Here is a 19,024-nt window from a genome sequence, read left to right as displayed (position 1 = left end):
CTGATAGTGAAAGGTTAAGTAAGGCAGAATTTTATTCCACATAAGGAAAGCCTTGTAACAATTAAAGATATTTACAGTCATTAAGGGCTGCTTTGTAAGGCAGCATATAGATCACTTCCTGCATTCAAAATTGACACATGCATTCAGATCCCAGGATGAAATGGTAGGTTACAATATAAAAAATAGGATTTTACATGAAAACGTGCTGACATTTAAAACTCATCACAGGTTTCTTTAAATATCAGTATGTGTTTGTCAATTCAAAGTATGACTTACTTTGCAAACATTCCCTTCAGGGTTTCTCACTGACACCTCTTTCCACAAAGTGAGGTACAGTTGTAGTGGACTGGACCTTGACTGAGTAGCATATCATGCTGGAGTCTTCTATCACCAAAGGGGCTGATGTCTGCCCCAGTTTCCGGAGCAGAGTGTCTGTAAAAAACATGCATGTGTCATATCAGCTTTCCTTCTCTTCAGCAAGTGAGGTGGAAAAAGTATGGGGAGGCCACGAAAGCCCATAGATAAATCTCCTACAGAAGCCCTGTCCCAAGAGGGCTGTGTTCCAGCCAACACTGATAAAGTGCAGAAAAATGTCTCCACATCTACCTTTTCTTTCTATATAGATATCTATCTGTTGTGCAGTATGCTTCATACTAGGAATCAGGACTCTCAGAAAGATTCTGGGAAAATTCCCGGTGGCTTATGAAACTTTGAGCAGTTGATTCCTGCTTGGTTCACTGCCTTGCAGAGTTAATGGGCTGGAAGTCTTGAGACTCCTTCACTCGCATTCCTCCCAAGGCTTTAAAATAAGAGTTGTAGTTTGAGGGGCCCAACAAATAACACCTCTCTTCATTGTGTGAGTTACTGACAAGTCAAAGAGTAAAGCAGAGTTTTAGGAATGTGATGTCTATCTGCAGGTAAGTGGACTTTATAATGACCTGTACTACAGAATTAAACACTGGCCACCCCCAACTTCAGGCACAGGGAGGCTGCTCTAGGGTAGAGCCAGAAGTATGATCCCTGTGGGTAACTTGCTCCCAGCAGGAGGAAGAAGAGGACATGCCTGGGGGGCTGTGCATGTTTCTCTTTCTAAATTTACCCAGTAGATGAGTCACTGCATGTCCGTGTGACAAGGGCAGGGTAGAAAGTAGTCAGGAATGACACACTAATGATACTCCTCCTCACAGAAGGAATTTCCACTAGAGAGAAAGATGCTTTCTCCCGCAGAAATAATTTATAAAATCTAGAGAGAGCTCAGTCATTTAGTTCTACTTGCAGTACTTCGAGAGGATCTTCACTGCAGTTGTTTTGGTATGGAGTGATAGGAAAAAGTCAGGGAGGTTGTATGGTAAGCAAAATTGGAGAATGACTGCCCTTGTTCTACAAATAGAGGTAGGAAGGACTACATCATAGTCCTGTTTTCTGCTTTCCTTTTTTTGTGTGTGTGGCATTAACAAAATTGAGATATAATTTACATAACACTAAATATACAGTAGTTTTTAGTGTATTCACAGTGTTTTGCAGCATTACCATTAATTCCAGAACATTTCCATCACCCCTCCTTCCCTTTACCAGTTGTTTCCCATTCCCCACCTCATTCCCCCATTCCCCACTTCTTCCTCCATCCCCTGGCATGTTAAAGTGCCTCAGGGAAGTCAGGGCCAAAGTCTCTGATGTCCTTGGCCTCTCCCTCAAGGTTTCAAGATTGCCGCTTAGCTCTAATTGTAATATTCATACCATGATTAGGAGAAGAAAGGGTACCAGTGCAATACCGCAACATGGAGAAACCACTAACTCCTGGCTAAGTCAGCCCCTGTTGAAGAGCTGTCTTGGAAGTCCCAACCAGTGATACGGCTTACATTTCATTGGCCATCCCCACTATAAGGAAGTCTGGGAAACATCAACTGGCACATTGCTGCCCCAAGTAAAATCAGAGTTCTGTTAGAAGGGAAGAATTGGAGAATGGATTTGGGGTATGCAACTAGCTGTGCCTGTCACAGTCGTTCATATATTAAATACAATTCTAAACAATTATTACATTTGATGTTTTTTTCCCAAGAAGTGACACAAAAGGACACATTACAAAAAGATTGTGATCTTGTGTCCATGGCCTCTCCCTCAAAACACTGGATCCGTAACCAAAAACAACCTAAATTTCTATTAAGTTCATATTGAATCTTTTTTTTTTTTTTTTTGAGACAGAGTTTCATTCTTGTTGCCGAGGCTGGAGTGCAATGGCATGATCTGGGCTCACTGCAACCTCCTCCTACCAGGTTCAAGTGATTCTCTTGCCTCAGCCTCCTGTATAGCTCGGATTACAGGCATGTGCCACCACGCCCAGCTAATTTTTTGTATTTTTAGTAGAGACGGGGTTTCTCCGTGTTGGTCAGGCTGGTCTTGAACTCCCGACCTCAGGTGATCCACCCTCCTCGGCCTCCCAAAGTGCTGGGATTACAGCTATGAGCCACCACGCCTGGCGCATATTGAATCTTTGATATATGATTTATTTCAGCCTTGTTTATTTCCATCTATCACTGCCTTAAGCAATGGGTAACACTTTTATTATCCACCCAGTTTGTCAAGAAGTATGAATTTAACCTAAAATTGTGCCTCAAACTTACTGTTTTAAGATTTAATAAATGCATGTGTGTATTGTTACCATTCATAGTTAAAAATGCTTTTATTTGTTTATTTATTTATTTGAAACAGAGTCTTGCTCTGTCACCCAGGCTAGAGTGCAGCAGTGTGATCACAGCTCACTGCAATCTCGACCTCACAGGCTCAATTGATCCTCCACCACCCTATCCTCCCTAATAGCTGGGACTAGAGGCAAGTGCTATCATGTGCTATCTAAGCACATGTGCTATCATGTGCTATCTAAGACGCATGTGCTAACTAGAGGCATGTGCTGTCATGCCCAGCTACGTTTTGTATTCATATTTTTTGTAGAGATGGGGTTTCACCATGTTGCCTAGGCTGGTCTTGAACTCTGGACTCAAGCAATTCATCTGCCTTGTCTTCCTAAAATGCTGGGATTACAGGCATGAGCCACCATGCCCTGCCCCAAATGCTTTTACATTTAAAACTTTGAAAATTTAAATCAAATTAACGTATGCACGTGGATTAAAAAAAAATAAAATAAAATAGTGTAGAAAAGCTGGTGATAAAAAGCAACAGGACCATATCCTGCTCCAGTTTCCAACCCCAAATCCTGTATATTCTATAAAACAACCAATTTGACCATATATTTTTAAAGTCTTGTGGTTTTTATGTCTTTATTATGTATATACTATGTGTGTTTGGGCCATAATCCTGAAAGATACAATTCCAAACGCCATAATCTTGCATGTTGAAATTCCAAAACATCAAAATCCTTAAAGTCTAAAATCCCCCAAATCACAGTTCTGAAAGATCAAAATCCCAAAAATATAATCTGGAAAAAATCATTCAAAGAGTATTTAAAATACTGATTTTTGGCTGGGCGCAGTGGTTCATACCTGTAATCCCAGCACTTTGGGAGGCTGAGGCGAGGAGATAACCTGAGGTCAGGAGTTTGAGACCAGCCTGGCCAACATGGTGAAACCCCGTCTCTACTAAAAATACAAAAATTAGCTGGAGATGGTGGCAGGCGCCTGTAATCCCAGCTACTCGGGAGGCTGAGGCAGGAGAATTGCTTGAACCTGGGAGGCGGAGGTTGCGGTGAGCCGAGATCACGCTTTGCACTCCAGCCTGGGGGACAAGAATGAGACTATGTTTCAAAAAACAAAAACAAAAACAAAGACAAAACTAGTTTTTAAACATATTAAAAAGGGGATTCAGGCTGGGCACAGTGGCTCACGCCTGTAATCCCAGCACTCTGGGGGGTCGAGGTGGGTGATCACTTGAGGTCAGGCATTCAAGACCAGCCTGACCAACATGGAGAAACCCGGTTTCTACTAAAAATACAAAAATTAGCTGGGCATGGTGGTGCACGCCTATAATCCCAGCTACTTGGGAGGTTGAGGTGGGAGAATTGCTTGAACCTGGGAGGCGGAGGTTGCAGTGAGCGGAGATCGCACCACTGCACTCCAGCCTGGGCGACAGAGAGAGACTCCGACTCAAAAAAATAAATAAATAAAAATAAAAAGGAGATTTATTTGAGAAACATTTAAAAAAACAACAATAACTTCATAGGCCAGTTTGCACAAGAAGGTAGGTAATAATAACATATGTATTTTTGTAACTGTACACACTCAGGTATACTGATGACAGTCACATAGGTGTAACAGTTACGAGCAGATGAACTATATTCATAAGGAAGTGGATCTAAAGGCAAAATGTATAAATGCATATCACTATGGTTGGTAATTGTGTGCAACCAGTTTTGTAACTGGTCATCTGACATACCTTGATGGACAACCTAAGTCTTTTGTTGAGATTGATCAAAAATTGTGATGGATCACCACTGTATATGCAGTCACTCAAAAAGCCAGGATGTCAAGAAATTTTATCTTTCACAAATGTACATATACAAAAAGGACATCTCTTCATTTATTAAAGAAGTTTCAACATTTTTTACATACATACACAATACTAAGTCAGCATTGTGGTGACACACTCGTAGAGTCAAATTTGCAAAAAAAAAAAAAGCATAAAACAAATTAGAACTCTAAAAGTCTTTACAAAGTTTATGTTTCTGGCTGGGTGCAGTGGCTCACGCCTGTAATCCCAGCACTTTGGGAGGCCTAGGCAGGCGGATCACCTGAGGTCAGGAGTTTGAGACCAGCCTTCCCAACATGGCAAAACCCTGTCTCTACTAAAAATACAAAAAATTAGCCAGGCATGGTGGTGTGCGTGTGCCTGTAATCCCAGCTACTCGGGAGGCTGAGGCAGGAGAATAACTTGGACCCGGGAGGTGGAGGTTGCAGTGAGCCGAGATTGTGCAACTGCACTCCAGCCTAGGTGACAAGAGCGAAACCCCGTCTCAAAAAAAAAAAAAAATTTGACATACAAAAAAGTATATTACAGTGATAGATTATAGGCAGTTGCATGGAGGTAGTCCATAAGAATTGGCTAACTTTTCACAATCATTACCTATATTTTGAAGTCTTCCTTCATGATGAATAGCTGTTTTTTTTTTTTTTTTGGACATGGCTCTTTTTGGAAAATACATTTACATCCATATTCTACATGGCACTGCTCTGTTTGAAATTCTTCTGTGATTTGATATACAGTGACATGAGCATCCCCTATTAAGGTTTTCCATCTTCAGTGCTATGCTTCTATGTTTTGCATACATGGAAATTCATTCTACATGCACTCATATACAGACTACAAATTTAGTGCAGACTATACTTGTGATCAAACAACAGCACTGTTATATGTCTTCTAATCCTACCATGCACATAATTATTTTTAAACCAGTCAGTAACTTTGCTGGTTTCTTCAGGCAAATGCAGATTCAATCCATTAAAAGCTGGACCGGGCGCAGTGACTCACACCTGTAATCCCAGCACTTTGGGAGGCCAAGGTGGGTGGATCATGAGGTTAGGAGATTGAGACCATCCTGGCTAACACGGTGAAACCCCATCTCTACTAAAAATACAAAAATTACAAAAATACAAAAAATTAGCCGGATGTGGTGGCATGCACCTGTAGTCCCAGTTACTCTGGAGGCTGAGGCCGGAGAATCACTTGAAGCTGGGAGGCGGAGGTTGCAATGAGCCAAGATGGCACCATGCCACTGCACTGCAGCCTGGGCAACAGAGCGAGACTCTGTCTCAAAAAAAAAAAAAAAAAAAAAAGGCTCCTGGAATTTCATCAGCTGGAAGGAAAGCCAATGCAGACAAATGACACATTTTTAAATTGAAGTTTTCATCATTGCCATATCTCATGGCCAATCGACTCATCTAAGTTTTCCACTAAATGCATCAGACTGAATGGAAAAAACGAACTTTGTTAGTGACATCTTGAAATTCACTTTTAGAAGCTTTGATTGCACTTTATCTGTCATTATGATTTGGGGATTCAATTGAATCCATTTTCTTTTGCAACATCCACCAAATCTTCAAATAAGTGTTTTATAAAGAGATTCCTTTTTGTCCAGTTATTCATACATAAACGAGTGGATAAGTTCTAGAATTTTGAGATCCAACAGGGGGATGAATCATATTCAATTGGTAAAAAATGGTGGGGATGGCTTTGAAAGTGCCACACATTAGCCAAACTGAAAAATGCACTGGTTTTTGTTTGTTAGATTGGGTGGTTTAATAAATAGAAGTCTATCTTCTTTGATGGACAGATCTCTGATCAAGAATAGTTCATCATTTAATGTGTTTTGTATCACTGGAGGAACCTCTGTATCAGCAAGTGCCTTTCATTCAGAAGGTCACTGAGCTTTTCAAATTCTGTTTTTTTTTGGCTGGACGTAGTGGCTCATGCTTGTAATCCCAGTGCTTTGGGAGGCTGAGGCAGTTGGATTGAGTGAGGCCAGAAGTTTGAGACTAGCCTGAGCAGCATAGTGAGACTCCATCTCTACAAAAATTTTAAAATTATCCAGATGTGGTGCTGTGCACCTGTAGTTCTAGCTACTCAGAATGTTGAGGTGAGAGAATTGGTTAAGGCCAAGAGTTTGAGACCATAGTGAGCTATGATCACACCACTGCACTCCAGCTTGGGCAACAGAGTGAGACCCCATCTCTTTAAAAAAAATTCCTTTTATTCTCTGATGAAGGTTATTTTTTTTCCTTTTCCCCTCTTTTTAAAAAAACATTCAGTTGGCACAAAAGAAGGATTTTTTTTAGGGCAAGCGTGGTACTATGTGTGAAGATGCGGAAGTCATACACAATTGAATAATTTGGCAGGGGAGATTTCTTGTATCTTTTGCCTGCATTTTCACTTCTCTGAAACACTCAAAACACTGAGGGCAGATCTTCCCCACTTGGTCTACTCAGACTCACAGTAATCTCCGGAAACACCCTTACAGACACACCCAAAATAATGCTTTATCAGGTTTCTAGGTATTCCTTAATCCAGTCAAATTGACACCTAAAATTAAGTCCACAAATCCAGCCCTTGTCAATTTGGCACCCATATGTGTCTCCTTAAACCATAATTCACTTCCAAATAAAGACAATAACAAGGTAATAGTTCTGTTTAACATGATGCAGCTAACATGATACAACTATCATGCACACAACCAAACATGTACTAATCGTATCCCCAGAATTAGGCTTTCTAGATTTTACCATTCAGAATTTTAATCTTTCAGGATTGTGATTTTCAGGATTTTAATCATTAGGGATTTTAGGCTTTTGAGACTTTTAATTAAAATTTTTATTTTTCTTTCAGAAATGAAGTCTTGCTATGTTGCCCAGGCTGATCTCGAACTCCTGGGCTCAATCAGTCCTCCTGCCTCAGCCTCCCAAAATGCTGAGCTTACAGGTGTAAGCCACCACACCTGGCTGACTTTAGGGATTTTGATCTTTCAGGATTTCAACATTTAGGATTATAGCATTCAAGATTATGATTGGCACTAATACTATGTATATGCCTAATGTTATCTATATGCGTAATGTCAATTTAGGCATTATTAGTAACTTCTTGCTATCTATTATACTGTATGTACTATCTATTGTATAAAATAGATATGTATTATGGAGATATATGTGAGCATTAAGCATGTATGTCTACATATATTTGTATATTATATATTCAGTCATTATGTATTATCACTATGTAAAGTTCTGCTAGAATCAACACAGAATTCTTGAGATTCTTTCCAGAACATTGAATGCAGTAAATTTAGCATCATCACTTTGAAAGTAAACTTAAAGTCTAATAAATATGATTATATGTATATTCACAATATATGTTAATAAATATAATATATAATCAATATGTTAATATTAATGATATATTATTATATATAAATGTATAATACATATATAATAAACATATATAATAATTTATATGGTAAATTATTATAGGATAGTTAAATATTTCACATAAATCTTTATCAGCTGGTTTTTAAAAATTCATTTATTCAACAACCATGTGCCAAGCTCTGGTCTAGGTGTTGGGGACACAGTGGTAAGTAAACAAGACCGAAAAATTCCTGTTCTTATGGAACTGACAATCTACTATAAAGATAGGAAATCAAAAAGTAAACAATGTATGTGCAGGAAACATGGGGCTCATTGCTGTCTTAGATAAATTGGTTGGGGAATATTTCTTTAAGGAGGTGACATTTGTATGGAGAGATAAATAAGGGGAAGGAGCCAGTAATGAGAATATCAGGGGGAAGAGGATTCAGGCAGAAGGAATAGTCAGTACAAAGGCTAGGGGGCTTGGCATGTTTAAGGGTCCAAAGGAGGCATATCTGTCTGGGATGGGGTGAGTAAAGAGGGGAGAACTAGCATATGAGGTAGAGGAATTAGGAGGCTGTGGCAACCAGAATACATTTCATTTCCAGTGTAATGGGAGCCCCTGCGGACTTTTAAGCTGGGGAAGGAAATGCTTTGATTTTTACTTAAGAAAAGGAAACCATGTTGGGTGCTTTATGGAGAATACACTGTAGGGGGGCAGAACTGGAAGCAGGGAGGCTAGTTAAGGAGGTTCTTATAGTAGATGAGTTGAAAGATTATGGTAACTTTAAGTATATAAACATTATCACCCATTCTTCTAGACACAGTTGGAACAGAATTAAACTGTTTTTCAGTAAATCTTCAGTAACGACTGGGGCCTAGAAATAATTTAGAAAATGAGTACAATGCATGGGTTTGAATATTTAACTATGCGTGGTATCCAGATATGCCCTGATCTCAAACCTCGGGCCTTTGAGCATGCTCTTCTATCTGTAATGTTCTACTCTCATCATACTAATTTTTGCTCATCATTGAAGTCTCAGCTCTAAGACCTGTTTTTCAACAAGCCTGCCCTAAAATCACCCAAGAGTGATTGTCTGTCATGTGGCTGCCTTAGGAACTCTAATTTGTATCTAGGCTTATGGATTTTACAGCTCTAAATTGTCCATTATTTTAATTGCCATATTTAATTGCCAGTTTACTTGTCCATCTTTCCCACTAGATTGTAAACTCTTAGATGCAGGGACTGTGTCTTACTCATCTTATTCTTTGCACTTAAAATTAGACAATTGAAAAATGTTTGTTAAGTCAATAATCAGTGTTTAACTGTGTGCCTATTAGATTTACCTGAGTTACCTCATTCTTAGATTATGTTAGTATGAATAAAATATTGCATCAATAGATTGGAGCAGGTAATTTCCTTAACACTGCAACACATAGTGGAATATCTGTGTTTGATTCCACTTTAAAAATTTTCTCAAACCCCATCACCATAGGCTAATGGTCTTTGTCATCATCAATGAATAGATGGTGGAAGGGCTGCTCGAGATTCGTAAATGTTGAAAGGATGTTGCTCTTCACTGAGGGGCATGTTGTCAGTTTCCCTCTTTGGGCAGCTCCAGTATTTCTACTAGTAAGTGGTACAGATGGAGGGAGAAATCTACGTGACAGGCTGCCTAGGCTATGCCAATGTCAGGTCCCTTTAGGGTGCAGGAGGGGAGAGTTGCCTTTTTATCATCCATGGTTTCTTTCATGTAATGCTTCTGACTTGTGAAAAAAAGGTGAGGCAACAATGACATGCAAATACATGAGTTATTACCAACACCAACTTGAACAGTGTGATGGAGCGTGCATCAGATCTGTGGTACCCTACGAGATTTTAATTTTCTCCTTTTGATGCAATTCTTGACCTGAAATATAAACCCTTTTCAAATCTCTCCCAGACCTTCCTTTAAGGGGGAGTCAGCCATTGGCTGTAAACTTTAGTGGTCATAAGAATGGCCTGGAAAGCATGTGAAAACAGATTACTGGGCTCCACCTGTAGCATTTCTGTTCCTTGGAGGAGGGGTCCAAGAATTTTATTTTCTAAAAAAAACTCTCAGGTGCTGCTGTTTCATGGACCACTCTTTAAATAGGAAAGAGATGGACCACGTGTTTCTAATTCCTGTTTACTGCCATTGCATGTGCTTTCTCTTTTCATAATGCTAATATTCGGGCCCGTTAGTGGTTGAGGAACTCAGAGGGGAATATACACAATACAGCCTAGACCAAAGCTTTCAGTCTACTTACTTGGCCAGTGTCTTACTGTGTTCTGGGATCCCCTTACTCTTATGATAAAAAGACTGCACACTTTTGCCTGCACAGTGCAGCCTGTCTTCTTTCCTGTTTTATCTCTCTCCTACCTGGTCTGGTTGACCTGAAGTTTCTGGAATTTTCTGCTAATTCCTTTTATATCTACTAGCTAATGTCTTTCCATCCATCTATATAACAGATTGCCTTTCTGATTCTCTTTCAGATCAATACTTCTCACTCATCATTCCTCCACATTGAACATCTATCTTTTGAAATATTTTTATAGCCCTATAAAAATTCCATTTGTGATACTATGCTGTCTTTATTGCTTTGCTGCTTTTTTTCCTTCATATTTGTTGGGTACCACAGTATACTACCATCAGGAAATTATAAATCTGCTTACAAAACTGCATAAAATATCTAAGCTACCGATCCTTTCTTCTGTATCCTCTTAACCAGGCTTAACTGCTGTATGTAGAATCAACACCTTTTGGACTCTTTGGAGATTGATCCATCCCCTGTGACTTCCCAGTGTATTTTTTCCCAATGTATTATTTTTCAATTGAGATAGAATATAAATTCAGCAACATTCACCTTTTATAGTGTACAATTGAATGATTTTTTTTTTTTTTGAGATGGAGTCTCGCTCTGTTGCCCAGGCTGGAGTGCAATGGCGTGATCTTGGCTCACCGAAACCTCCACTTCCCAGGCTCAAGTGATTCTCCTGCCTCAGCCTCCCAAGTAGCTAGGATTACAGGCACCCGCCATTATGCCCAGCTAATTTTTGTATTTTTGTAGAGATGGAATTTCACCATATTGGTCAGGCTGGTCTTGAACGCCTGGCCTCAGGTGATCCACCTGCCTTGGCCTCCCAAAGTGCTCGGATTACAGGTGTAAGCCACCACACCCGGCCCAGTGAATTTTTATCAAATGCATACAGTCATGTAATCCTCACCGCAACTGAGATATAGAACAGTCCCATCACCCCGAAGTTCTTCACCCGCCATTGTAGCACTCTCCCCTCTACTCCTGGCCCTTGGCAACTGACAGTCAGTTTTCTGTCCTTATAGTTTTGCCTTTTCCAGAAAGTGGAATTACACAGTATGTGTGAGTCTGGCCTCTCTTACTTACCATAATGCATTTGTAATTCATACATGTTGTTGCTTGTATCCATGGTTCATTCCTTTTTATTGCTGCAGCTGCATGGTATTCCATTGTGTGGATCTACCACAGTTGTTTATCCATTCCCAGTGTTTTTTAATTGCTATGTCCTCTCCTCTAAATTTAAGCACGGTTTTTTTTCTGTCATTTCGCTTCTTGAGCACGAAAAAGTAAATTTCCAAATTTACCATGTGTTCTAGGTAGAATAAAAACTAAGTTGCAATAGGTACTAACAAGCTCTGAATTTCTGCACCTGATACATTCCTGATGTTTCTTTACTTAGGCCTATTTTAACCAACTCTCAAGTAGGAGCTCAGATGTGGGGCATATCTATCCCAAAGAAGCCTGTTCTAATTCATCCTTTTGGATCAAGAGTTTTCCAAGTTTCAATTTGAAGGACTGACTTGAGATCTGTGATTTAGGGTCATTGCTGCAATTCCCAGGAGAGATGTAAGAAGGCCTTCCCTTTCCCTAAAGGGTCCCATATAATAAATACATATCCCTGATAATTTGGAACCAGCTTGTCTCTTGTGTCACCCCCACTCTAGGGCCCAGTTCTGTATGTATCAATGTTTGGTTCTAGACAACCCAAGGTATGAAGTCCCATAGTATTCTTGACCTCTGTCTGAGATGAGACTCCCATAGTTTTGCAGGCTGGGTAAGCAAAGTATAAGATAACATCATAGTTGGCCAATATAGAACAGCTTATCATGGTCTAGATAGGGCAAACATAACCAAGAGCAACAATACTTCCCAACCTACATGGTTCAAAGTATTAACATAATGTAATCTACACTGTAGAGATTGTAAGAATCATTTCCATTTCAGTTAGTTTCCATTAGTAGTGAGGCTTCAGAGCCAGGGACAGTGGCACATGCCTGGAGTCCCAGCTACTCAGGAGGCGAGGCAGGAAGATCCCTTGAGCCCAGGAGTTTGAGGGGGCAGTGAGCTACGATAGCATCACTGTATTCCAGCCTGGGTGCAGAGCAAGACCCTGTCTCTAAAATAAATAAATAAATAAATAAGTAGAAAATAAAGAAAGAAAGAAAGAAAGAAAGAACTGAGGCTTCAGAAGCCAAGTTATGGTCAAGCATATCATTTCATGATATAAGTTTCATTGATTCTGTAACTAGAAATAAAATACACAAATGTTTTATTACATTTAAATTTGTATTTAGTCCTTACATTTTAAGATGATATCTTAAAAGTTGAGGACAGCTAAATTTTATGCCAAGTATACTCAACTGTACCTGTAGTAACTATTTTGTTTTATTTAGCATTTAAAAATAGAATGAATATGTGCTTCAGCATTTATTTATTTGGATTCAGCAGAATATTACTATTTTTCTCCAAAAAGTCTTCCTTTTCTCTTTTCATTTTAGAAGAAACTGATTTTCAAAAACACTTTCTAAATACATTCAGATGAAACATTTTATTTATTTCATTTACTTACTACTTAATAAATACAGGGGTTCCCCCTTGTTCTTGGGTCGGAATGCAGTCCAGGAACCCCAGTGGATGCCTGAAACTGCGGATAGTGTAGAACCTTTGATATGCTAAGCATTTATCATACACTGTGGCCATAACTTTTACAGTTTGAAGTATAACAGCAAAACTAGCACGAATTTCTTTTTCCTTCTTCACAGTTTCATGGACAGAAGATTGTTTTTACTTTAGATCTTAGCAGAGTCAGCATACAATGTTTTTCTTTCCTTATCAAGTCGAGAACTTTCACCTTTTCACTTAAAGGAAGCACTTTATGGTTTCTCTTTGACACATTTGCCAGCATCACTATTCTTGTGCTTTGGGGGTCATCATTAAGTAAAATAAGGGTAACTTGAACACAAGCACTGCAGTACCACCAAGTCAGTCTATCTGATAACCAAGAGAGTGTCTACGGTGTGGATCTGCTGGACAAAGGGATAATTCATGGCTGGGACAGCATAAGATTTCACTATGCTACTCAGAAAGGCATTCAATTTAAAACTTATGAATTGTTTATTTCTGGAATTTTAAATTTAATATTGTAGGACCACAGTTGATTGAGGATTAAGTGAAAATGCAGAAGGTGAAACCAAGGATAAATGGGGACCACCTAGATAAAAGTTAAGTCAGGAAATATATAACTTTTTAAAGGAGGACAAGCTGACAATTCTTTTTATCTTTCTTTTATACAGGTGTTTGCTTCAGAATGGTAAGTCAATACAATCTTTATTATTTTGCCATTTTTTTCCACTGTTATTCCCAATTACAGAGATAGGGCAGTTTTCTACTTGGCGCTAGTCTACTGTTTACTCCCTGTCCTTGACAGCAAATGAAGAAATATATGTATTTCTTTGAAATTACTGATTGAGATTTTTATTAATGCTAAAAACATTGTACCCTTCTTAGTATTTACTTAACATTTTCTATATTCAAAAGTACCTCTCTTTGGGTGATTTTAATGAAACGCTTTGATTAGGTGTATTGAATACGAAGTATGGGATTTTCTACATGTTCTGGATGGAAGAAATCCTCTAGGCAAGGGTACATATGTTGCACTGCAAAACAAAACAAGCTAATGTTGCATAATGAAGTGGTTCCCAGGATTTAGCAGATTAAGCTCCATGTTGTGTTTTAAAATTTATTTATTTATTTATTTAGTTTGGAGACAGAGTCTTGCTCTGTTGCCCAGTCTGGAGTACAGTGTTGCGATCTCAGCTCACTGCAGCCTCCGCCTTCCAGGCTCAAGTGATTCTCCTGCCTCACCCTCCCAAGTAGCTGGGATTACAGGTGCCTGCTACCACGTCCAGCTACTTTTTTGTTTTTAGTAGAGATGGCATTTCACCATGTTGGCCAGGCTGGTCTTGAACTTCTAGCCTTAAGTGATCCAGCCACCTCAGCCTCCCAGAGTGCTGGAATTACAGGCGTGAGCCACCATGCCCAGCCCACCTAATTTTTTAAAATTTTTAATAGAGACAGGGTTTCACCATATTGCCTAGGCTGGTCTTGAACTCCTGACCTCAAGTGATCCACCTGCCTTGGCCTCCCAAAGTGCCCATGCCTGGCTCCATGTTGCTTTTAAATTTTTATTTTTTTTTAAGTACTCCTTTTCTACAAGTTAATTGTGGCATGCATTTTCACCTACTGTCTGAGCTGGGTCACTAGATTAGGTCCCTGGTTCCCAACTCCTGAGGGTTCCAATATTTTCCCATTGGTAAAATCTCTATCTATTATGAGGCAGCCCCATCCCCCAAAATTCAGATTGTCTCTCTTTTCATTATTATCTAATAAGAAAGTGACTTATTTTCAGGGCCACCTCTTACATCAGTCTTAGCTATTACCGTTTTGATTTGTGTTGCTTCATACAGCTGGGGATGTGGCGTGCAGAGATCTTGATCACCCTGGGAGAAGAGTATGTTTTTGAAAAGTTCTAAGGCCGGGTGCAGTGGCTCGTGCCTGTAATCCCAGCACTTTGGGAGGCTGAGGCAGTTGGATCACCTGAGGGCAGGAGTTCAAGACCAGCCTGGCCAACACAGTGAAACCCCATCTCTACTAAAAATACAAAAATTAGCTGGGCATGGTGGCAGATGCCTGTAATCTGAGCTACTTGGGAGGCTGAGGCAGGAGAATGGCTTGAACTTGGGAGGCAGAGGTTGCAGAGAGCCGAGATGGCGCCACTGTACTCCAGCCTGGACGACAGGAGTGAAATTCCATCTGAAAAGAAAAAAAAAGAGTTCTAGTAGACTGGATCAATAGAAATTTTAGTATGATGTAGTTAAAATAATTCAAAATCAAAATGTTGCTACTTACATAGCATAACTGAATTTGGAGCTAGAAAAAGGAAATTTTAAAAGACTATTAATAGGAAAGATAAATCTACCCATAGACAATTATAACATTTCTGTGCCACGTCCAGAGCCAACAGAAAACATCAGAACGTTTTAGTCTTATAATAACTCTGCAAACCAGAATGTTTATGCTAGTGTTCTTGCTAGTTTAATTTTCTTTCTTTTTTTAAAAAAATTATTTTAGGTTCAGTGGTACACGTATAGGTTTGTTATATAGGTAAACTCGTGTCATGGCGGCTTAGTATACAGAGTATTTCATGAGCCAGGTACTAAGCCTAGTACCCAAGAGTTATTTTTTTCTACTCCTCTCCCTCCTCCCACTCTCCACCCTCAGGTAGGCCCCAGTGTCTGTTGTTCCCCTCTTCGTGTCCATGTAGTCTCATAATTTAGCTCCCACTTATATGTGAGAACATGCAGTATTTGGTTTTCTATTCCTGTGTTAGTTTGCTAAGGATAATGGCCTCCAGCTTCATTCATGTTCCTTCAAAGAACATGATCTCATTCTTTTTTATGGCTGCATGGTATTCCATGGTGTATGTGTACCACATTTTCTTTATCCAGTCTACCATTGATGGGCATTTAGGTTGATTCCATGTCTTGGCTATTGTGAATACTGCTGTAGTGAACATATGTGTGCATGTGTCTTTATGATGAAACAATTTATATTCTTTTGGGTATATACCCAATAATTGGATTGCTGGGTCGCATAGTAGTTCTGTTTTTAGCTCTTTGAGGAATTGCCACACACTGCTTTCCACAGTGGTTGGAACAATTTGCACTCCCACCAACAGTTTGTAAGCATTCCCTTTTCTCTGCAACCTGGCCAGCATCTGTTATTTTTTGGCTTTTTAATAATGGCCATTCTGACTAGTGTGAGAAGGTATCTCTTTGTGGTTTTGATTTGCATTTCTCTAATGATTGGTGATATTGAGCTTTTTTTCATATGCTTCTTGGTCACACATATGTCTACTTTTGAGAAGTGTCTGTTCGTGTCCTTGCCTACTTTTTAATGGGGTTGTTTATAATTTTCTTATTAAAATGATTTTCTCTAATTTTTGCTGGAAATTTCAAAGTGTTTTAGTCTCTATTTCTGCTTATCAATACTCTATGTTGATCATAATTGTATATGTTTTTTCTCAGTGATTGAGAATCTTGGATTGATTATCATTTGGAACCCAGGTTAACAATGTAATTTAGTGTTAGCAGTCTTAAGGGCAATGCAGCTAAATTTTATGTATCCAAAAACACATCGTAGAAACTGTTTCTGAAATAATTCTCACTCTCAGCGTAGTTTTTCATAATGTTTTTATGAAAGTGGAATTGTTTTTACTGAAAGTGGAATTTAACAAAAGATACCGTTTATGTGAAGGTTCTTATAAATAGAGGTTACTGTAGGTCATCTATACAATTGTTGGCATAGACTACAAAAAATGATTATTAGGTTAGCATTTTTTGGATATTACAATCAAGTATGTTATAAATTCAAACTTTTGATGCTGCACTTTATTCTTCTTGTTTTTTCCTGAAACCAGTATACAGAAGATGAAGCTAGGAAAATAGGAGTGGTTGGCTGGGTGAAGAATACCAGCAAAGGCACCGTGACAGGCCAAGTGCAGGGGCCAGAAGACAAAGTCAATTCCATGTGAGTAGTAAAATTAATAACATGTACATGAAATTTATGAGGCTGCTGTTTTTTAGTTTTTTAAGACATGGTCTTGCTCTGTTGCCCAGGCTGGAGTGCAGTGGCACAATCTCGGCTCACTACAACCTCTGCCTTCCAGGCTCAGATCCCCCTGACTCAGCCTCCCAAGTAGCTGGGACTACAGGTGTGAGCGACCGTGCCTGGCCTTATGAGGCTATTTTAATGTTTCATTGGACAGTAAGAATAGTATTGATGGACCAGATTTTGTTTGTAGATTATAATCAAACTAATATGTTTGTAGGCAGGCCTGTGAAGAAATTCTCAGAGGTGGGAGTAGCATTTCTATGTTTAGGAATGGACTTCCCACTTGGGCTGGCCTCGAGAAGAATTGTGGCTTCCCTCTCCAATCTGTATGTCCTGTTGCATCTCCTCCAGCATTAGGGAGATGTCCAGGGCCCAAGTAGTTCTCATTTGAAGTGTTGTGACAGATGCATAGTGCCTTAGGATGGTTCGTGAAGTTCTTAGGGTAGCATTCCAGGCAAAAAGATTGCCATCTCCTTTTTGTTGTAAGTGCCTTATTTATCTAATTGTAATTTTATTTTTCCTGCCAATGAGAATGTATTTAATGAGCTGGATGGTTACCAAACTATGAATCCTTGAAGTCCAAAAGAGGCCAGATTCAGTAATATGGGGAAAAATGCCCTGTGTACACAATGACGTTTTCAAAAGCCTTGTGTTTTCAGCTTCATAATTTCCACTGCTCTTTGTAGTCTTTTTTTTTTTTAAATTAAAAAATAGCTAACATTTGTTCAGCATTTACATGTTGGGCAATATGCTAAGCACCTTACATGAATTATCTCACTTAATCTTCACAACAGATCTTATGAGGTAGGTACTAAGTAACACTCAATTTATTTTATTGTTTGCAATTTATCTTTGTTTTCATTACTCAATATTTTTAGATTTCCAAAGCAATAGTTTTTGCTTATTGTAATAAGTGAAGTAACGTAACACTGAGATGTATAAAGGTGGAACTTGTAATGTGTACTTTTCTGTCTATTTTCCTCCCCTTTATTAACGTGTGACAAGGAATACTTCCTACAGCTTTCTCTTTCACTTAAAAATAGTTAAGTATGCATTTGTAAGTAAGGTTTTGCTGATTTTTACTGAAATAGAATACCTTGTGCATATTTTTCCATAATTTGTGTTTTTATTTTCTGGACATTTCAGTAAACAGTAAATATATAATTATCAACTCCTTATTTTTCTCATTTTTGAATGTTTAGGTGCATACTTGTGTTTGTGTGTAAAACTATACCTTAAATTGAAAAGTGGGGTCCAAAAATTCAGTTTCACAAACTGTGGGGTGACAGTTAATGAAAAACAATATTTTTAAGTAGAATTGTCACAAAATGTACAAGAAATTTTGGGACTTTCGTTGTACAGAACTGATAGTTCAATGGAAGAGAAAATGCCAAATGATTGTGAGGAAGTTTTAAAGTAGAGACTATGTCCCATGATTCGAGGGAGCCTAGAAAAAATAATAATATAGTTTTTAAAACTATATTATTATTTTTAATAATATAGGGGGACTATGTGGAAGATAGAAGCTCATACCGATCGTGTTATATTCCTAATCCACATTATAGAGGGTCATTGATTAATTTGCTTAACATAAATGAAATCATACCATACATTGTGCTGATGTTTTCTTTTCAACCCCTGCATTCTCCACCACCCTTCTTAAGTAACCTGTGTTAGCAAGCTAGTGTGTATTCTTCTGCTTGTCTCCATGTTCACATTCTCTCTCTCTCACACACACACACGTGGGTGCACACACACACTTTTATGGGTTTTGTTCAATATTTGCTTTTTAAAAATGGGATATGGTGTATTCCCTTCTCTGTATCTTACTTTATCACTCAAAGATACATCCAGGAAAATCCTTTCAAGTCAAATGGTAATCTCTAATTCATTCTTTTTATTGGCTACTTAATATTCCACAATATATAGATTTATTATTACCTTATTGCTGGAAATTCATTTTTTTCTTTCTTGTTTTTTGCAATAAGAGCAATGCTGCAATAAAATTTTATTGGTGATTTTATTTTGATTGCATAGATTCCCAGGAGTGTGATTTGTTGGTTGAAGTGTCGTGTATTTTTAATGTAAAAATATTTGTCAGACTGCTTTACAAAACAGCTGTAAACAATTTACATTGTTTTCCTCCTCATCCTGTCAGCAATTGGTATTGT

General features: G+C 38.7%; 1 protein-coding gene across 6 annotated transcripts in view; it reads left to right on the top strand.

Moving 5' to 3' along the window:
• The window catches only part of ACYP2 (acylphosphatase 2), a 343,289-nt gene that overhangs the window by 155,811 nt on the left and 168,454 nt on the right, over positions 1-19,024 (top strand). For 5 of the 6 annotated variants that reach the window (XR_008522138.2, XM_054547575.2, XM_054547574.2 and 2 more), the window contains 2 exons: positions 13,475-13,491; positions 16,660-16,769. Coding sequence is in view for 5 of the 6 variants with exons in the window: in XM_002812035.4 (XP_002812081.1) it covers positions 13,475-13,491; positions 16,660-16,769 (127 nt within the window). In the remaining variant the exon portion in view is untranslated. Of the gene's footprint in view, positions 1-1,368; positions 1,393-13,474; positions 13,492-16,659; positions 16,770-19,024 lie in introns of those variants that run through there. The other variant, XM_024242452.2, reaches the window with a different exon arrangement.

This window comes from Pongo abelii, chromosome 12, assembly GCF_028885655.2.
Source record: "Pongo abelii isolate AG06213 chromosome 12, NHGRI_mPonAbe1-v2.0_pri, whole genome shotgun sequence".
NCBI classification, from domain to species: Eukaryota; Metazoa; Chordata; class Mammalia; order Primates; family Hominidae; genus Pongo; species Pongo abelii.
This window is presented reverse-complemented; position numbering and strand designations above follow the sequence as displayed.